Source organism: Oncorhynchus masou, chromosome 24, assembly GCF_036934945.1.
Source record: "Oncorhynchus masou masou isolate Uvic2021 chromosome 24, UVic_Omas_1.1, whole genome shotgun sequence".
Taxonomy (NCBI): Eukaryota; Metazoa; Chordata; class Actinopteri; order Salmoniformes; family Salmonidae; genus Oncorhynchus; species Oncorhynchus masou.
The window spans coordinates 43,774,358-43,789,816 of NC_088235.1; the positions used below are offsets into that span (position 1 = coordinate 43,774,358).

Below are 15,459 nucleotides of genomic sequence, written 5' to 3' on the forward strand. Positions count from 1 at the left end.
TTAGCAGGCTAGTAGGGTTAACATTATCAGGCTAGTTACAAGTTGAACAAGTTTGTAACAATAAATTCATAAAGCATTTGCTTGTAAGTTGGTTGAAAATTATATTGAAACCAGTAGTTATGATTGCAAACGATTTGGTTTAATTTGAAGTGATACATTTGAAGTTATTTCTGTTGAAGGGAATAGGCTGGCTTCCCGGGTCCTCCATATTACATCACACCCCAGAAAAACATTTTCTGACATGACTTATTTGGAATTCTGATCGATTTTATGTAATAACTTTGAATTGGTTACATTTATGCTACCTACCCTTTAAAAGTGTTATTGAAACATTCAGTGAAAGTGTTAAGGTTAAGTTATTATTAATTAAACTTCACAGGAAAACTTTCAGGGAACCATAGTATCAGAATCTCCCTGCAAACTAAAAATCAATGTTCCTAGAACAGGCGAAATGTTCACTTCCTATCTCACTCAGTACATTTAAAAAAGTTCAGTTTTGCCAGTCAGGAAACTTAATTCTCAGAACCAATGGTAAATCAAAAACGTACATTCCCACAACTTCCAAGGAACCAATGTGCTAGCTTAGAAGTGTCCATTTATATTCTTTACACTTGAAATCCGTTTTCTTTCTTTTGGACATTGAAACGTTTTAAGGGGTTAGTAAAGGCTATGCGATTAAGTTGTCAGATGCTTCACTTGTATCTTTTTCTGTTTGAACTTTCTTTCCTTTCAGCTGTGCTGTGACTAGGTAGTGGTGGTATACAGAAGATAGACCTATTTGGTAAAATACCATGTCCAGGATGGCAAGAACAGTTCAACATTACATTAAGACATGAAGGTCAGTTAATGTTGAAAATTTCAAGAACTTTTAAAGGATCTTCAAGTGCAGTCGCAAAAACCATCAAGAGCTATGATGAAACTGGCTCTCATGAGGACCGCCACAGGAAAGGAAGACCCAGAGTTACCTCTGCTGCAGAGGATAAGTTCATTAGAGTTACCAGCCTCAGAGTTCAAGTAACAGACACATCTCAGCATCAACTGTTCAAAGGAGACTGTGTGAATTAGGCCTTCATGGACAAATATTTTGACTGGTACTGTGTTTTACGAATTGTAATTCGTAACATATCACATCGAATGATTGATGGACATCCACAAATGAATACATAACACGAATGAAGCATGAAACGTAACATGTCATACTAACTGGAGTGTCTTGGATTTACATACAGAATAATAAGAAATGCTCTGAGACAGGATGGGGTATAACACTGTCCTTGAACCCTAAATAGCCACTCCGTTCAATCCCATGATGATGATGATGATCATAATCATAATCACCATCATCATCAATATTTCATTGCAGTTCTAGGTTATATGAAGGGGTTAAATGTTCTCCTATCAACGACCTATAGCCAAATGATGCTTGAGTGATGATGCAACATGCCAGCGTGCGATACAGTGGAGTGGTCAAGGAGAGCTAGTAGCACAACTGGAGTGTCTCCACACTGAGAGAGGAATAGGCTATACTCATGTATTTACGCATACATCTCCGGTAATGCATGGGACACAGCAGGGATATGATCTCGACTTAGGCCTATCGCTTCAATAAGTCTCAAATAAGGACTCCACCCTGCCTAAATAAATACGAAAAAAAGAATCCCGTATACAGCAAATTAAATAAGTGGAATACGTCACTAATTTTAGCCTTACAAGCCCACATCACCTCATGCGGACCTGCACCCCATGCTAGTTACACACAGGCAGTAATGCTACTGACATGTAACATGGGCAGTACACTATAGTACAGTGTTCCTCAACCTTTACTGTACCATTGACCGGTGAAGCATGGTCCTCCTCCTTTCATCTCACCACTATAACCGGACACTTCGTTGCCTCCCTGTTTTCCGTCTCTCTCTGCATATATTATCTGCTGTCACTGTCTCTGTCTGTCTGTTTTAGTGTCTGCCTGTCACTCTGTCTGCCTGTCTTTGCTTCTCCTTGTGCTCCTCTGTTGTCACTCTGTCTGTCACTCCTAAGTGTTAATTGCTATTACATATAGATCCAACATATTAAGGAACTGGCAGTACATGTGTGTTTCTCTGATTTATTCTGGTTGCACCAGTTAGGGGTAAAAAGTTAGTCTTTAATGCTCGTTCAGGCATAGCTACGTCCGACTTTGGGATCTGAATTTATACCTGTTGTACCAACTAAAAAATAAGACTTGTCGTAGCTAAGTCTGGCGTAAGCAACGCATTCACAAGATTTATGCTTCATAATGATGGTTGATAGGCAGCACCAGTTACTAGGATGTTACCATCCTAGTGGCAGTTCTTAACATTGTGAGGCATGTCGCTTCGCACAAGACTTCACAAAGCCTACCACTATTCATTCACTATTTCTTAACCACAACTTAAATCAATAATTACTGTGGAAATGAATATCACTGAATGACAAAAATATTGGAAAAAGTAGGCTAATACCACTGAAGACATTTATCATATTGTTGCTTACTGAAACTCCCAAGGTCATCCAACCGGTTTAAATACTTTAAAGAAATAGCTGTGTGTGGTCAACCATAATTTCAGCTACATTATGATTGGGACAATGTTATCGCGCTGCTTTGGGACAAGTACGGGACTCATCAGGATAAATCAATCAAGATTTTTGCTTTCATGGAATCTACATTTCTGACTGCGTGGCTATGCACGTCTTCAACTCAATCCTCATGTTTGCTGACAATACAACAGTGGTAGGCCTGATTTGCTGTTTTGCTATCACAGACTGGAACATGTTCCGGTGTACTTCCGATGGCATTGAGGAATAAACCACATCAGTCACTAGCTTCATCAATAAGTGCATCGAGGACGTCGTCCCACAGTGACTGTACGTACATACCCCAACCAGAAGCCATGGATTACATTCGCACTGAGCTAAAGGGTAGAGCTGCCGCTTTCAACTAGCGGGACTCTAACCCGGAAGCTTACAAGAAATTCTGCTATGCACTGCGACAAACCATCAAACAGGCAAAGCGTCAACACAGGGCTAAGCTTGAATCATACTACACCGGCTCCAATGCTCATCATATGTGGCAGGGCTTGCAAACTATTACAGACTACAAAGGGAAGCACAGCCGTGAGCTGCCCAGTGACACGAGCCTACCAGAAGAGCTAAATCACTTCTATGCTCGCTTCAAGGCAAGCAACACTGAGGCATGCATGAGAGCATCAGCTGTTCCGGACGACTGTGTGATCACGCTCTCCGTAGCTGACGTGAGTAAGACCTTTAAACAGGTCAACAAACACAAGGATGCAGGGCCAGACGGATGACCAGGACGTGTGCTCCAGGCATGTGCTGACCAACCAGCAGGTGTCTTCACTGATATTTTCAACATGTCCCTGATTGAGTCTGTAATACTAACATGTCAGACAAGCAGACCATCATAGTCCCTGTGCCCAAGAACACAAAGGCAACCTGCCTAAATGACTACAGACCCGTAGCACTCACGTCCGTAGCCATGAAGTGCTTTGAAAGGTTGGTAATGGCTCACATCAACACCATTATCCCAGAAACCTTGACCCACTCCAATTTGCATACTGCCCATACAGATCCACAGATGATGCAATCTCTATTGAACTCCACACTGCCCTTTCCCACTTGGACAAAAGGAACACTTATTTGAGAATGCTATTCATTGACTACAGCTCAGCGTTCAACACCATAGTACCCTCAAAGCTCATCACTAAGCTAAGGATCCTGGGACTAAACACCTCCCTCTGCAACTGGATCCTGGACTTCCTGACGGGCCGCCCCCAGGTGGTGAGGGTAGGTAGCAACACATCTGCCACATGATCTTCAACACTGGAGCTCCCCAGGGGTGCATGCTCAGTCCCCTACTGTACTCCCTGTTCACCCACGACTGCATGACCAAACACAACTCCAACACCATCATTAAGTTTGCAGACGACACAACAGTGGTAGGCCTGATCACCGACAACAACAAGACAGACTATAGGGAGGAGGTCAGAGACCTGGCCAGGTGGTGCCAGAATTACAACCTATCCCTCAACGTAACCAAGACTAAGGAGATGATTGTGGACTACAGGAAAAGGAGGACCGAGCACGCCCCCATTCTCATCGACAGGTCTGAAGTGGAGCAGGTTGAGAGCTTCAAGTTCCTTGGTGTCCACATCAACAACAAACTAGAATGGTCCAAACACACCAAGACAGTCGTGAAGAGGGCACGACAAAGCCTATTCCCCCTCAGGAAACTAAAAAGATTTGGCATGGTTCCTGAGATCCTCAAAAGGTTCTACAGCTGAAACATCGAAAGCATGGTTGCATCACTGCCTGGTACGGTAATTGCCTGGCCTCTGTCCGCAAATCACTACAGAGGGTAGTGCGTACGGTCCAGTGCATCACTGGGGCTAAGCTGCCTGCCATCCAGGACCTCTCCACCAGGCGGTGTCTGAGGAAGGCCCTAAAAATTGTCAAAGACCCCAGTCATAGACTGTACTCTACTACCGCACGGCAAGCGGTACCGGAGTGCCAAGTCTAGGACAAAAAGGCTTCTCAACAGTTTTTACCCCCAAGCCATAACATAACATCCTGAACAGCAAATCAAATGGCTGCCCGGACTACTTGCATTGTGTGCCCTCACCAACCCCCCCACCCCTATTTTTACGCTGCTGCTACTCTCTGTTTATCATATATGCATAGTCACTTTAACTACAGTGCCTTGCGAAAGTATTCGGCCCCCTTGAACTTTGCGACCTTTTGCCACATTTCAGGCTTCAAACATAAAGATATAAAACTATATTTTTTTGTGAAGAATCAACAACAAGTGAGACACAATCATGAAGTGGAACGACATTTATTGGATATTTAAAACTTTTTTAACAAATCAAAACTGAAAAATTGGGTGTGCAAAATTATTCAGCCCCCTTAAGTTAATACTTTGTAGCGCCACCTTTTGCTGCGATTCCGGCTTGGGGTCTGTCTCTATCAGTTTTGCACATCGAGAGACTGAATTTTTTTTCCATTCCTCCTTGCAAAACAGCTCAAGCTCAGTGAGGTTGGATGGAGAGCATTGTTGAGCAGCAGTTTTCAGTTCTTTCCACAGATTCTCGATTGGATTCAGGTCTGGACTTTGACTTGGCCATTCTAACACCTGGATATGTTTATTTTTTAACCATTCCATTGTAGATTTTGCTTTATGTTTTGCATCATTGTCTTGTTGGAAGACAAATCTCCGTCCCAGTCTCAGGTCTTTTGCAGACTCCATCATGTTTTCTTCAAGAATGGTCCTGTATTTGGCTCCATCCATCTTCCCATCAATTTTAACCATCTTCCCTGTCCCTGCTGAAGAAAAGCAGGCCCAAACCATGATGCTGCCACCACCATGTTTGACAGTGGGGATGGTGTGTTCATTGTGATGAGCTGTGTTGCTTTTACGCCAAACATAACGTTTTGCATTGTTGCCAAAAAGTTCAATTTTGGTTTCATCTGACCAGAGCACCTTCTTCCACATGTATCCAAATCCGGCTTTAAACTTCTTCACAACAGTATCTCGGACCTGCCTGGTGTGTTCCTTGTTCTTTATGATGCTCTCTGCGCTTTTAACGGACCTCTGAGACTATCACAGTGCAGGTGCATTTATACGGAGACTTGATTACACACAGGTGGATTGTATTTATCATCATCAGTCATTTAGGTCAACAGAGATCCTCACTGAACTTCTGGAGAGAGTTTGCTGCACTGAAAGTAAAGGGGCTGAATAATTTTGCACACCCAATTTTTCAGTTTTTGATTTGTTAAAAAAGTTTGAAAGATCCAATAAATGTCGTTCCACTTCATGATTGTGTTCCACTTGTTGTTGATTCTTCACAAAAAATACAGTTTTATATCTTTATGTTTGAAGCCTGAAATGTGGCAAAAGGTCGCAAAGTTCAAAGGGGCCGAATACTTTCGCAAGGCACTGTATTTCTGCACATGACATTAAAAACTTGAAACTTGAAATTGACTCCCATTCATTCCTTGAAGGAGAGCTCTGCTTATCCCAGAAACTCATAGAATGCATAGCACGGCCCATTGATGATGCATGGGCAATGTACACAGTGGGTGTTAATATGATTCAAATGGAGCTTTCCATCTCCTTAAAAGTATCACTCAAGTGGCGCATCGGATTAAGGCAATGCATCACAGTGCTAGAGGCATCACTACAGACCAGTGTGTACGACCCAGTACATCACTGGGGCCAAGCTTCCTGCCATCCAGGACCTCTATACCAGGCGGTGTCAGATGAAGGCCCTAAAATTGTCAAAGACTCCAGCCACCCTAGTCATAGACTGTTCTCTCTGCTAACGCATGGCAAGTGGTACCGGAGCGCCAAGTCCAGGCCCAAGAGGCTTCTAAACAGTTTCTACCCCCAAGCCATAAGACTCCTGAACATCTAACCAAATGGCTCCCCAGACTATTGCATTGCCCCTCCTCCTTTACGCTCCTGCTAGTCTCTGTTGTTATCATCTATGCATAGTCACTTTAATAACTCTACCTACATGTACATATTACCTCAACTACCTCGACTAACCAGTGCCCCCGCACATTGACTCTGTACCAGTACCCCCCTGTATATAGTCTCACTATTGTTATTTTACAGCTGCTCTTTAATTATTTGTTACTTTTTAATTATTAATTATTATTCTTATTCTTGTTATTATTTTTCACTGCATCGTTGGTTAGGGGCTCGTTAAGTAAGCATTTCACTGTAATACACCTGTTGTATTCGATACATGTGACTAATACAATTTGATTTGATCCCGGGCTGTATCACAACCGCTCGTGATCGGGAGTCCCATAGGGTGGCGCACAATTGGCCCAGCGTCGTACGTGTTAGGGGAGGGATTGGCCGGGATAGGCCGTCATTGTAAATAGAAATGTGTTCTTAACTGACTTGCCTCGTAAAGGTTAAATAAATATTTGGCGCTACTTTACTGACATCTAGCGGTACCGGTAGGAATGACATATTATGGAACAGCGGAGACTGTGAAGAGACAAGCACACAAGCGCAAGCATACACACTCCACACATTTTGTATTGTAGATATGTAGTGGTGTAGTAATGTTATATGATGTATTGTTTTATATGTAATGTAAGTGCCTTAATGTGTTTGGACCCCAGGAAGCATAGCTGCTGCTTTGGCAACAGCTTTTGGGATCCCTAATAAATACAAATACAAATTCAAAAATTGCACTCTATGTTTTGTCTACTACCGTCCATTTCCATAAACCATGTGAATAAAAATACTTACGTCGTTCAATAATAAACAAAATTATGCATACATATATACTATATAATACTGTGGTGCGCTACTTTTGGAAAAAGGGCATAAGGACATGATTGTGTTGCTGCTAGATGAATAAAAGGTCATCAATTAATATATTTGTAATGAACATACTGTATTGCATACATTCATGTGTTTTGCCAAAATTACATGGGCATTTATTTGATTGAGTGACGTTTGTCATATACACTTGAACAAAATAATACATACAAAATACAAAAACGACACGTTCTATTTCCCTATGTGGTCTCTCAAATAATTTGAATTGACTTTTAATTCAGGCAAGTATTCAGGTCGCACGGCTTCCAATCAGGCGTTTGGTTGGCCGGTATCGGGTCCTTCCTCCTTTTCCTCGTCCCTGAGAGGCTGATGTCAAGATGGTGAGTCTTGTGGCATAAAATCTAGAATTAAATTCTTTGTTTATCTTCACCATCCTCTCATTGTTGTTAAAATCACGAAGTCCAAATACATTTATAAGCCATCCCTGTAGGAATATTAGAACATTGAAATGGTAAAAGTAGTTTTTAGTATTTTATGAACTGATGGATTTCGGTGGCCTAGACGAGCGCTCGGCTGTTGGACCTGTTCAGTTGTACAAACCATTCAGTAATAATATTGTAACACATGGCTTCTTATTTTCCACTACTATGTGTTGGCGGCTACATTGTGGTTTTGTCCAGTCTTGTATAATACTATTATTTGACCAGCACCGTCAATATGGCTAGCTACATGCTAAGGTATGTGCTAGCAAGGTGTCCTCGACTGCTGTGGCTAGTGAGCCTCCCTGGGACAGTATGTCACTTGTAATGTCGTATTAGGATTCTGGAAACTACCTAGCTAGTTCCGACACGATAACTAACGCTAAGTTACCACAAGTTCATGATTTTTGTCGTGAACCTTGTAGTCAATCCGTCCAGAAGTGCTCCGGTGTTTGAAGTGGTTCGTTTACATGATTTGAGTAGATGGAAGCAAACTTTGCCAGTTAACTTGCTTGGTTGGCTACAGTAGATAGCCAGGATGTTAGTTATTGATGCAGTAACCTTTCGGTATGATTTTGGTTTAGGACTTTCTCCTCGAAAGTATATATTGGACTTGTCACTCGTGTATCTAGCTAGCTACTAAATGTTACTTGTGTAGATAGCTAAATCCAAGTAATGAAGTTCGCTAGCTACCTCTTGTTGCATGGCATGATACGTTTGATGACATGACGGTGGTAGGCCTGATCAATGATGAGACAGCCTGTAGGGATAGTCAATATCAGCTCCCTCAACAGCTAGACACGAGCTGATCGTAGACTACAGGAAATTGAGGGCCATGTACACCCCCATTCATATCGACTGGGCTGTAGTGTAACGAGTCGAGAGCTTTAAGTTCCTCTGTGTCCACATCATTAAGGATCTATCACGGACCACATACCAAGACAGTTGAAAATAGGGTATGACAAAGCCTCTTCCCGCTCAGGTGGCTGAAAGGAATTGACATGGGCCCTCAGATCCTCAAAGTTATACAGCTGCACTATTGAGAGCATCTTGACTGGCTGCATCAGTGCTTGGTATCCTACTACAAGGCGCTACAGAGTGTAGTGCGTACAGCCCAGTACATCACTGCCGCCAAACTCATCCACGACCTCTATACCAGGCTGTGTCAGAGCAAGGCCCTAAAAATTGTCACTCAAGTAAAGACTGTTATCTATTATCGCATGGCAAGCGGTGCCGATGCACCAAGTCTGGAACTAACAGGACCCTGAACAGCTTCTAACCTTAAACCATAAGACTGCTAAATAGTTTGTCCGGGTAACTGTTAGGTAAACTATTTAACTATCTGCATTGACCCTTTCTGCACAAAACTTTTTGACTCGTCACATGCGCTGTTTATCCTGTCGCCTCGTCACTTAATTCCTAGTTATATGTACATATCTACCTCAACTGCATCGTCCCCTTGCACATCAACTCGGTGCTGGTATCGTGTGTATATGGCCACGTTATTGTTACTAATTGTTTTACCTTTTTATTACATTTCAAATTTTTTCCCCCTTCTTTCTCTGCATTGTTGTGAAGGGCCCGTAATTAAGCATTTCACTGTTGGAGTAACAGTTGATTTGTGATCGGATGTGTAATTGTAATGCAACAAGTGACTTTTCGTTATGGCCTGCTAACTAACTTACTACCTGACAAAGCCAACATCTTGTTTAAATACTTGTGTTGATGTATACTACTTGTCTTGCCATGTGTGTGTAGTATCTAGATATGTGTAGGGTTCCTAAACTCTGTTCCCCGTCTACTTTCAGAACGACACAGTGACAGTCAGAACCCGGAAGTTCATGACAAACCGGCTGCTTCAGAGGAAGCAAATGGTAAGCTTAAATGTTTTCCTACCACTGTACACCACCAAAACAAAACATCTCTTCATACTGAGTGTTCAGCTGACCTCTATCAGTAGATCAAAAGACCGTCATGATCTGCCCTGATGGTCTATTGATTAAATGATCTGTTCAAAGTTAGGAAGCATCAAGATCACCAGTGTGCTAGCTTTCTAGTGCTGCATGGTCTTAAACTTTTGTCCATTGTCTCCGCTTCCAGGTTGTCGATGTCCTCCATCCGGGCAAAGCCACAGTCCCCAAGACTGAGATCCGGGAGAAGCTTGCCAAAATGTACAAGACCACCCCTGACGTGGTGTTCGTCTTCGGCTTCAGGACTCAGTTTGGTGGCGGCAAGACGACGGGCTTCGCCATGGTCTACGACTCTCTCGACTACGCTAAGAAAAACGAGCCCAAGCACAGACTGGCCAGGGTAAGTAGATGCTGGAAAAATGGAAACAAGTGGGGCTTTGCTTGTGGAATGCACCAATTGAATGGATATCGCTGTTTTTAGGCAATATTTTCTATTTGTATGACACCACGTCTGTACATAGTTTCTATGAGTACCATCATTATCAAGTATTGTCTGCCAGTGATACCCACATTGATACTGACTAATGGAAAGATAACCCACACACAATGGAAGCAGTGCAGTTTGGTTAAAATGTTTGGTTTTCTCGGTTCTCACAGCATGGTCTCTATGAGAAGAAGAAGTCCTCCAGAAAACAGCGCAAGGAACGCAAGAACAGAATGAAGAAAGTACGAGGCACCAAGAAAGCCAGTGTGGGCGCTGCTGGCAAAAAGGTAATGTGGCCATTCTCCCTATGGTACATTCCTCTTGTTCAAGGGTGGGTGCATTTCAAAAGTCACATTTTTACAGTAGCTCCATTTATTCTCCTTCATCTACACTGGAAATCAGCAGAGTTGGTGAATGCAAAATACTGGATGGCTGCTTTCACCCAGGCAAAATTCACATCATTGCAGATGGAGGGAAAAGGGAACTTCTTGAGACTATTGGAACGCACCCCAAATTGAACTTATTTCGTATTAGTTAATCATTAATTACATGCATATCTTTCCTTCTTCTCAAGTCTGTTAGTGCTGTCTTTATTTATATATTCTTACTGTTTTAATATCCATTGTCATCTTCTCTTATCTACTGTTCTTTGGGACTGTAGAAGGTAAATGTTGTTTTCATCAGTAGACTAACTGCTGTGTGCAGACACTACTACTTAGGAGTGATGTTCCTAGCTAACTCCTGTTAGACTTCATCCCTATCTTCCCATTATATAACCAAAAAAGCTACGGTGCCTTTTTACATGTGGATTTATCTAACATCCACATTGGGTTTCAGTTCAGGTACCTACCAGTTGATACTTAGCTGCTCATTCTAACTCATGACACTAATGTTGGCGAGTGTGAACTGAGCACTAATAGTGGTTTAGATTCCAGGTTAAACCGTATAGTGTGGTCCCGTATAGTGATGTCCCTACTCAACAGTAGGTTGCCTAGTGGATCTCTGAAAGACTAGGAACTAGAGCAGTTTCTCAATTAATTCCTTAAAGGACCCCAATGCAGTACACATTTTTGTTTTAGCCCAGCACTAACATGCATAATTCAACTAATCAAGTCTCAGTGCTGGGCTAAAACACACATGTGCATCCCCAGGAATCCTGCAGGAATGTATTGACGGACGTATCTAGAAGCTGCATTTGTGTGCATTTAGTGACATGTCCGCACCTGGTGCTCAGCATTCAGTTTTGACTTTGTATTATTTTCCTGGGTGGAAATGGGCCCCAACTGAATTAAATTAATCTATGGCTCAAATCTTATGCCATTCAGAGATCTAGTATAGGAGTGTGAATTATTTTAAGAGTTTAACATTACTTTCTTGATCCTTTTGTCTTTTATTTTGCCTCCCATGGATTTTTTTTACAGAAATGAGGTGTCTGTTACAGGTATAAAGAAAACAGGGCATGGTGTGCTATATTGTGTTGAATTGCACATTGAATCTTCTCTTGGTACCTCACCTGTAGAGATCTCACCTGTAGTCTTCCAACAACCTTATCTACAAGCACGCATCCTTACTACTTCATCCCATCTTCCATCCCCCTTTTCCCCCAAACTTCTAAATCTACCCTGGCTGGTGGTACTTAAACTCTGACAAATATTATAATATCAACTAATGTCATATCAAAAAAACGATTTAATTGCTTCTAAACGATTACCATTCTTATTCTCCTATTAAACTATTTTATTATGACTATGTATTGATCAAACGCGCCGTACAGCTATGCTAACATGCGTTATGAGTGGTGACCTTTGGTTGTTTATTAAAGCATGTCTAGGATAATAATTTATAGCCCAATGTCTCGATGCGAGACAACTGAACCACATGCCTACTCATACGACTTTTCCTAGTTTCATTTAATACAATATACAGTTGAAGTCGGAAGTTTATATACACTTAGGTTGCGGTCATTAACTTGTTTTTCAACCACTCCACACATTTCTTGTTAACAAACTATAGTTTTGCCAAGTCGGTTAGGACATCTACTTTGTTCATGACACAAGTTATTTTTCCAACAATTGTTTACAGACAGATTATTTCACTTATAATTCACTCTATCACAATTCCAGTGGGTCAGAAGTTTACAAACACTAAGTTGACTGTGCCTTTAAACAGCTTGGGAAATTCCAGAAAATGATGTCATGGCTTTACAAGATTCTGATAGGCTAATTGACATAATTTTAGTAAATTGGAGGTGTATCTGTGGATGTATTTCAAGGCCTACCTTCAAACTCAGTGCCTCTTTGCTTGACATTATGTGAAAATCAAAAGAAATCAGCCAAGACCCCAGAAAAAATATTGTAGACCTCCACAAGTCTAGTTCATCCTTGGGAGCAATTTCCAAACGCTTGAAGGTACCACGTTCATCTGTACAAACAATAGTACGCAAGTATAAACACCGTGGGACCACGCAGCTGTCATACCGCTGGCGAAAGAGATGTGTTCTGTCTCTTGTGAAGATGCTGGAGGAAACAGGTACACAGTATCTATATCCACAGTAAAACAAGCCCTATATCGACATAACCTGAAAGGCCGCTCGGCATGAAAGAAGCCACTGCACCAAAACCGGCATAAAAAAGCCAGACTACGGTTTGCAACTGCACATGTGGACAAAGATCATACTTTTTTGAGAAATGTCCTCTGGTCAGATGAAACAAAAATAGAACTGTTTGGCCATAATGACCATCGCTATGTTTGGAGGAAAAAGGGGGAGGCTTGCAAGCCAAAGAACACCGTGAAGCATGGGGGTGGCAGCATCATTTTGTGGGGGTGCTTTGCTGCAGGAGGGACTGGTGCACTTCACAAAATCGATGGCATCGTGAGGACGGAAAATGATGTGGATATATTGAAGCAACATCTCAAAGTTTGGTTGCAAATGGGTCTTCCAAATGGACAATGACCCCAAGCATACTTCCAAAGTTGTGGCAAAATGGCTTAAGGACAACAAAGTCAAGGTATTGGAGTGGCCATCACAAAGCCCTGGAATCAATCCTATAGAAAATTTGTGGGCAAAACTGAAGAAGCGTGTGCGAGCAAGGAGGCCTACAGTCCTGCCTCGGTTACACCAGCTCTGTCAGGAGTAATGGGCCAAAATTTATCCTGGGAAGCTGGTGGAAGGCTACCCGACACATTTGACCCAAGTTTAACAATTTAAAGGCAAAGCTACCGAATACTAATTGGGTGTTATGTAAACTTCTGACCCACTGGGAATGGGATGAAAGAAATAAGTGAAAATAAGTTACTCTACTATTTATTCTGACATTTCACATTCTTAAAATAAAGTGGTGATCCTAACTGACCCAAGACAGGGAATTTTTACTCTGATTAAATGTCAGGAATTGTGAAAAACTTTGAGTTTGACTTAAACTGTCATTTGATATATACTAAATAAATTCCTCACTGAGCTGGAAAATGTCAGTTAACTGCATTTAAAAAAACATGTATGTTGAGCTCCATCTCTACTATTACCCATCAGCCCAATTACCCCCCTTCCTCTAGTTGAGGTGTGCCCCCTCCTGAGTAGAGTTGTTGTAAGTGGAGATGGTGTATTTCTGTTTGCAGGTGAACTAACTTCTCTTCCTCTGTTTTCCTACAGTGAGCCTGGAGAATCAGGGATGTTCCTCGTCTTCAAGATGTTCTTGTATATTGTCATCGAATAAAAAAAACTTTGGGAAAAAAGTCACTGTCCTGTTTGTCATTTCCTCTACTTGTCCTGGATTGAAAAACATTTATATTTGACATGTGTTTTTCTATTTGTAGACATTAATTAAGAGCGTATGACCTGAATATTTCTAATGCATTTTCTCACAATGATAAGACTTCCACAAAGTGCCCTGTCTAAAGGTTTCCATTGTGTCCAGACTAAAGAAACTTTGTGTGAGCTCAGAACCAAACCAATGGTGCTACGATGCAGACTACTGCTGCAACTCACGCTGAATCGTCTCTGGCTATGCACTCTTTGTTGGCATCATACCTGGCACCTTACTACTGCTGTCTCTAAGGTTACTAGGTCCCCCTTGGTTTTCTGTACACAAACTCACCTGGTCCTTCTATCACTACCTCAGCCTCATAACTTACGCTGATGGCACTCAACTCTCGCAGATAGGATTTCTGTGTGGCTGGCCTGGCAGATCTCTCCGCTTTGATGTTGGCCCACTACCTCAAGCTAAACAATATTGCACTGCTATTCGTTCCTGGGGGAAGCTTGCCAGCTCCTAGACCTCCATCACTTGACAAACTCCATTGTTATGAAAAACGAAAAACCTCTGTTTGACCTTGGGCGACACCCTATTGTGTTCAGAGCCAAACTGATGCAGAGACTAATGCGTCAACGAGATTCAACCTGTTCATTTTATATTTAATCCCTCTGCACTTTTTTATCAATTTGACACGTGACGTGAAACAACATGATCTTGTTATATCAGGCTAGGTTAACGATGCTAGCTTTTGGTATAACTGGGTAGTTAGAAAACAGGAGCGCCCAGACCTTCTCCACCTAACGTTGGCAAACACGATATACATCAACCAGTACATAAAGTAAGTTAGTGACTCAATGATAACCTGATCATTTCAACAGGATACCATTTTCTAACCAGCACCCAACCACTTACATTTTCATAATTTCAACAAAAAGGTGAAGAATATGATTTGCAGTTAATTAAACATGAGAGGGCACCCTGGACGTCTTCTGGCACCACACACATTGAGTGTAGCTAGACCACATTATGAGACTGAATGACCCGATAGACTTCTCTTTGGAGGCATTGAATGTACTTTCATCATTAGCATAGCAGTAAACACTAATCAAATATGCACATAATCAGTGCAGTTAGTGACACATATCCCCTCGGGACCTCCGAGGTTTGCATTGCATTACATTTGGGACAAATGCCAATGTTTATTGTCTAAGCAGATGCCCCCTACTACCGATGGCAGCGCATAATAATTATCGTTATAACATCCACCTTAACTGAGTTGATCATAGACCGAGTAGAACTCCTGTGTTTAGTGGTTTGTAATATAGGTGTGCAATCCATTCCTGTGGGATGCTAACAGGATATCTGTTTTTTGCTTACCCAGCCCTCGATGAGTTGAATTATAGTGCTTGGCTAGCACATGTGCAAACCCTAGCCAGGCTAGGAATGTATTGAGAAACACTAACGTAGAGCGGGTAGCGTTCATAACAACACGCAC

General features: G+C 41.9%; 1 protein-coding gene across 1 annotated transcript; it reads left to right on the forward strand.

Moving 5' to 3' along the window:
- The first annotated feature begins 7,645 nt into the window (after nucleotides 1-7,645).
- Nucleotides 7,646-13,948, forward strand: LOC135512230 (small ribosomal subunit protein eS24). Its single transcript, XM_064934024.1, has 5 exons — nucleotides 7,646-7,719; nucleotides 9,627-9,692; nucleotides 9,919-10,128; nucleotides 10,386-10,499; nucleotides 13,862-13,948. The coding sequence occupies exons 1-5, from the start codon at nucleotides 7,717-7,719 to the stop codon at nucleotides 13,862-13,864; spliced, it is 396 nt and encodes a 131-aa protein (XP_064790096.1). The 5' UTR covers nucleotides 7,646-7,716; the 3' UTR covers nucleotides 13,865-13,948.
- Nucleotides 13,949-15,459: the final 1,511 nt, after the last annotated feature.